The sequence below is a fragment of the Boleophthalmus pectinirostris genome, unplaced genomic scaffold, assembly GCF_026225935.1.
Source record: "Boleophthalmus pectinirostris isolate CB_2022bp ecotype Guang Dong unplaced genomic scaffold, ASM2622593v1 HiC_scaffold_2521, whole genome shotgun sequence".
NCBI lineage: Eukaryota > Metazoa > Chordata > Actinopteri > Gobiiformes > Gobiidae > Boleophthalmus > Boleophthalmus pectinirostris.
In genome coordinates, this window is record NW_026571239.1 from 1 (window position 1) to 6110 (window position 6110).

Below are 6110 nucleotides of genomic sequence, written 5' to 3' on the forward strand. Positions count from 1 at the left end.
CCACACACAGGGTTAGCATTATCATTGTCATATTTACTTTGATACTTCATAAACTACAGCCTCTCACCATGTCGGCACTGGGTTGGTACTTGTGCAGCCATGTGGTTTTGTATTGGACCAGCTTTTGTCCTCTGTAGCGCACTGAAGCCCAGCCACAGCCCGACTTCTTGGCTGGATTCACAAGTCGCTTACAATGTGTGGCCCACGCACTTGGAGAGTTAAAGGTCTGTCCTGTTTCCACCCAACGGATCTTCCCGTCAGTCAGGAGGTCCCCTGAAAAGTTTTTTCCCTTTAAAACAAAATGAGAACATAGTTTTACTCAGACTACTGACAGTCCACACAGGCCTCTGTGTTCAGCTCTTACCAGATAATGAATAGTCAGGACACCCTCTCCAGGCTCCACCAGGCCGTCTTTCAGCAGGACCCTGAGGGTGATGCCTCTTCGTGTGAGCAGAGACCCTCGGCCCATACTGGAGCGCAGGTCTGCCTCCTCTCCTCCACTCAGCTCCTCCTCATCCTCCTCTCCTCCATCCTCCACCACCTGTGGCGAGCAGGGGCGCTCCGAACCTGAAATACACCATGTGCCATAGGGTTTAGTACAACTGCAGTTCTTCTGTGAACTTTTTATGAAACTTTTGAGACAGCATTTTGGTTTCATGCATAGCTTATTCATCTCTATAGTAAATGTCTATTGGACATCATCATGCCGTCATGGTGCGCATTAATAGCAGCTGGGTAATACCTTCACAACGAAGATGTTCACCCCCTTTACTGAAAAGGGCTACTCTTAATACTAGACAAAAGTGTCATTTCTTTAATTAGCGCGATGCTCTGGTTGGTCTTTTGTTTGACGCTTCAATGGGGCTCGGCCAGAACAGGCCTGCTCCTTGTGTTTAAGTCACTACTATCACTATTATGAGTCTCTTTCATTATTCTCACCCATATCTGCGGACATCAGCGAGCGCCTTTAAATCCAACCCGGTCAAAAGAGGTTCTTTCCGGGCCACTTGAGGCTGTGCGAGAATTGGGCAGCTTCACACGTCGACCACACTTTGCCAGTGCTCGGGCTATTATTCAAAAACAGAAATGAAGGCGTCTGGCTCCGCAGTGTAGTTTCCTTGTTGTGTTGCTTTAATGTCAGTTCCCCTCCCCTTTCTCTCTCTCTCCTCGTCCTTGTCACTCTGCTTGTGTTCTTTTGACGTGCCATACGCGTTATCTTCCATTATCATGGCACACGTTACCAAAAACGCACACGCGTCTCAGTGTACCAATGTTTTCGACAACAAAACATTGTGTGAGGACATTAAAGCGTATTGTATTTGTAACAATCACCATCTCCCCCCACAAACCTCAAGTGTTTCGATGTGTCTGGGTTCTACCATGGTTTGACTCAAGATGAAAAAGCACAAGGATAACCGAGGTTTGGCTTCAGGAAAAGTGAAGAGGGGATCTTAATAGAAAACGTTTAGAACAGCACGAGCCCGTAAAAATAACACGGGGTACAGCTTTTCTTCTCCACTCCGTGATGTTTCTTCTTTATTTCCAGAAAAAAGAAGGCAATTGCAGAGAGCCTCCAGCAGAGGGCTGGCCCGTAAACTGTAATTACGTTTGGAATACACTTGGAGGCGATATACAGAAAAAATCTCGGACTTCACCTCCCTAAGCAGCTACACTATAAAGCTGAAGATTTGGGTGGTAGACAGGCTGCTTTTATTGTTTCATTTAAAATTTTTCACAGTTTATTATAAGGTAATGTTCTTATAAGCCCAGCCAGGCCCATTTTTTAATTTCATAAGCCTAGTGTCTCGTGACCAGTGTCTCCATTTGCTTTGCCACACTCTGGGCACACTGAGGAAGTGGAAGGAAGTAAACAAAAAATATAGCCGCAAGCGGCAATGATCGGCCCTCCCACGCGCCTACGCCGCGCACTGCAACCGCTGTGCACCACACTAACCAGGCAGAGCTGCATACACTTCGTACTTTTAAAAGCTTCAGTTTACATCAGAGGCAGCAGAACTGCTCCTGTGATGCCAACCTCTGTGTATTCTCATGTTTAAACACTAAACTTTTTACATTGTTTATGTATTCATTGTTGATTGGATGAATTAAGTTTTAAATCACAGTACAAAATATAAAAGGTTCACAATAAGAGAGACAATGCTTTGCACTAATTAAGCTACTCACCATTTCACTTTGGTTGTCTGCACCACGCACCTTTTCCTTCAGAAGCAGTTCTTGTAAAGTTGCTGTCTGATGTCATAAAGTGTTTTATATTTATCTTCCATGACTGTAAACTTTCCATAGTCCATCATGAGTCATTATCCGAGCTCCTGGATGGGCCGCATGGTTTTTACGCAGTGTAGTGGTTTTAGAGAACATATTTTTGAAAAGGCATCAAAAGTTTATTTTCACACCACAGGCTTATTTCCTGTCTTGCCCCTGCTAAAAAGCTCCAAAAGTAGAACTCCAACCTAATTTGAGCAGTGCATAGCATCATGACAGCCATTGGATGCGCGTATGACACTGCTGGTGTGGTGTGTCCGACCAGTTCAAATGGAAAACCAAACCAGCGTGTGTGCTGCTCGTGTGCTGTGCTGCTGCGCTTACACGCTGTTACACTTTGTTGTAAATATTGGCTAACCATAACCAAAAACCCCAACTTCAGCTCTAACGCCTGTCCCAAGCCTAACACTAGGACTTACCCTAAACATAACCCTAAAATGAAACCTAACCCTAGCTGTAAGTTGATGTGCAAATTGGTAGGGGGTGCTATTGCACCCATTTTTCTATTTTCTTACAGTCAATCTATATTCTGATTCAAATTTAAGTCAAAGTTTGTGCGATTTGTGCGATTTGGCGATTTCACCATTAGAATAACATGGAGAGTTTATGCCATTGCTGTGGCAATGGACTCCGTCAGGGCTGCCCTTTGTCACCAGTTCTGTTCATTGTGTTTATGGACAGAAATTCTAGGTGCAGTCAGGGGCCGGAGGGGGTCCGGTTTGGGGACCACAGGATCTCTGCAGTTTGCCGATGATGTTGTCCTGTTGGCTTCATCAAACCAGGACCTGCAATGTGCACTGGGGTGGTGTGCAGCCGAGTGTGAAGCAGCTGGGATGAGGATCAGCTCTTCTAAGTTTGGGTAATGACCGAAAGGACAAGATCGCGAATACAAGCGCTCGAAATGAGTGTCCTTTGCAGGGTGACTGGGCGCTCCCTTAGAGATAGGGTGAGGAGCTCAGTCACATGGGAGGAGCTCAGAGTAGAGCCGCTGAGGTGGCTCGGGCATCTGTGCCGGATGCATTGTGGACGTGCCCGGAACACTTCCTGAGGTGTTCCAGGCATGTCCCACCAGGAGGAGGCCCCGGGGAAGACCCAGGACACGCTGGAGGGACTATGTCTCTCAGCTGGCCTGGGAACACCTCGGGGTCTCCCCGGAGGAGCTGGAGGACATGTCTGGGGTGAGGGAAGTCTGGGAGTCCCTGCTTTGACTGCTGCCCCAAAAAATACAAAAAGATAATAGTTACGCATTAGGGCATGACTATCAAAACACATGATCTTGTGTGTGTTGACCTGTTGTACTAGTATGTACCCACACCTTTTATGAGGGAAAAATAACACGCAGATTCATCCAGAAGTTACAACAGACAGTTTATAACAAAAAGTAAGGAGGAGGAGGAGGAGGAAGCAGTCCCAACCACCACAACTACAGCTGCCCCAACCACTACAATTGCTGCCCCAAACACCACAATAGTTGCCCCAACAACTGCTGCTGCTCAAATTATAGCTGCCCCAAGAACTACAGCTGCCCCCACAACCACAACAACAGCCTCAGTAACAATTAGTAAAGCTGCTCCACCCACAATAGTTCCAACCACACCTACAGCTCCCCCAAAAACTACAGCTGCCCTAACTACTACCCCAACAACCGCAATAATAACAATAACAATAACAATAACAATAACATTTTATTTATATTGCACTTTACATAAAATAATCTCAAAGTGCTACAGGTAAAAACTGCGAATAAAAGTGCATCAAGCTAAACATATTATAGTGCACAACATAGAACCAATAAAATAAAATTCAATTAACAAAAGGATTTGGTAAAAGATACATTTTAAGATATTGTTTAAAAACAGACATAGACTGTGGGGCTCTCTCAGGTGGTCGGGGGAGTGCATTCCAGAGCCTTGGAGCTGCAGCAGAAAAGGCCTGATCACCCATGGAGCAGAGTTTGGTTCTGGGGGGTGGAGAGTGTTCGCAGATGCAGAGCGGAGGGTGTGTGAGGGGGTCTGGAGAGTGAGGAGTTCCTTAAGGTACTAGGGGGATTGTCCACGGATGCACTGGTGAGTGAGGAGGGAGACCTTATACTCAATCCTGAGTGGGATAGGGAGCCACTGAAGGGATTTCAGGATGGGGGTGACATGGTCAAATTTGCGCACCCTCATCAGGATCCTGGCAGCGCTGTTCTGGATGTATTGCAGTCTCAGCAGCTGCCCCAACGGCAAAAAACACAACAGCCCCAACTGCAACTGCTATACCTGCTGTTGCGACCATTAAAGCTGCCCCAACCACACCAGCCCCTTCATGTTCAGGTAACTTAATTTTTGTTAATTACTGAATTGTCAGATACACTATTGCATTATTGAGTAAATCAGTTAAAAAAAATTATATGTGTTACAGCATCAAGTGGAGCAATCTTCAATACATTTTCTTCAAGTATTTTTCTTATGTACTGTCACGTTTGTAGAATCCAGCATGATTCACACAACTGTCGTACCTGTCCAGCCACAATCGACGCTTTGACAAAAGATGGGTAGGTCTGGAGCTGTATCCTGTCTGCCTGATTTCAGAGGGCGTGATTGACAGACAGATTAACCAGTCAGAGGCACATGTGCTGTACGTGTTGAAAACAAACATGGCTGCCTGCATGTAAAAAAAATATGAAGTATGAAGTATTTATATTAAATTATTATATAACATATTTACATTTGCTGCCAAAGTTTCGTCACCTGACAAGCTCGAGATCAAACAGTGACAGTCCAGGCACACACAGATTACTCAGGGATGTGACTGGCCAAGGGCAAAAAAGGAGCAAAATATATAGACCCATAGTGTGGCGCCACAATGAAAAGTGTTAATATGCTGTAACCGGGTGATTAGACTATGTTGTCCTGCTGTGTTGCGTTTGTGAGTGCGTCCACCTGTGCGTCGCTGCGCGTGGCTCCTGGCGTCACTGATTGCGCGATTAGAAAAGGCTGCGCACGCTGTGGTGTGGCAGTCGGGGCTTTCGGTGGCTTTTGGAAAGGCAGCGCGTGTTGTCTGGAGTAGGCGGTGGTGCCGGCGGCCGCTCGTAGCGCGCTCGGAGCCCCATGTAGAGTGCCCCCCTTCCCCTTCTAAATTTGCGATTGCCCTACTGCTGCTGCATTATTCTTGCTTTTTATTCTTTATCTTAGTGTTGGTTTTAGTTGAATATTGATTAACAGTAGCCGAGGTCTTGGAGGAAAAGTGCAATATTTGGTCAGGGGGTCAGTGCAATGCAAGGTCAGGTCTTTGGGTTGGCACAAGTCACTTTCGCCCAAATAGGCCTCCTTAGCACGAGCACTTTCACCAGCTTTAATTTTATGCCCTTTATTGTAACAAAGTCTACCTCAGATACCTTGGCACACGCACTTTAAATAATATTACATAATTCAGGTTTACAGCGCACCCGCACTTTAACTTATTGTAAATGTAGGGTTCAACTAGTGTTTGTTTTTTTTGGTATTAACGTTTGGTTTGGCTTATTAATTTGATTTGTTGTGTTTTAGTTTGGGGTGTTGTTGAGTCCTACATTTATGATATTTGAGGGGTGTATCAAGAAGGGAACCAGGAAAATGAAATGTTTCTTTTAAATGTTTAGAAGATTAAATAAAGATGTGTAACTTTTATACCACATTGCCCTTGTCCTTTTTTATGCCAGAACGGATTCTGTGAGTAAATAAGGGTTCTCGGTCGCAACATTACAGCTTGGCGTTGCTGGCAGGACCTGGCAGACGGGGCAATTGTGATGTATATGAGATACAGGCATATAATAGTGGTAAGAGTTATTTTGGAGAATAACGAGC

General features: G+C 45.4%; 1 protein-coding gene across 1 annotated transcript; it reads right to left on the reverse strand.

Annotated features, from left to right (window-relative positions):
* Positions 1-67: 67 nt before the first annotated feature.
* LOC129410828 (MPN domain-containing protein-like) lies at positions 68-1534 on the reverse strand (the record flags this gene model as incomplete). Its single annotated transcript, XM_055159724.1, has 3 exons — positions 940-1534; positions 365-567; positions 68-289 (listed from the first exon to the last, which is right to left on the reverse strand). Coding segments are annotated over exons 1-3 (441 nt in total), but the record flags the coding sequence as incomplete, so codon positions are not given.
* Positions 1535-6110: the final 4576 nt, after the last annotated feature.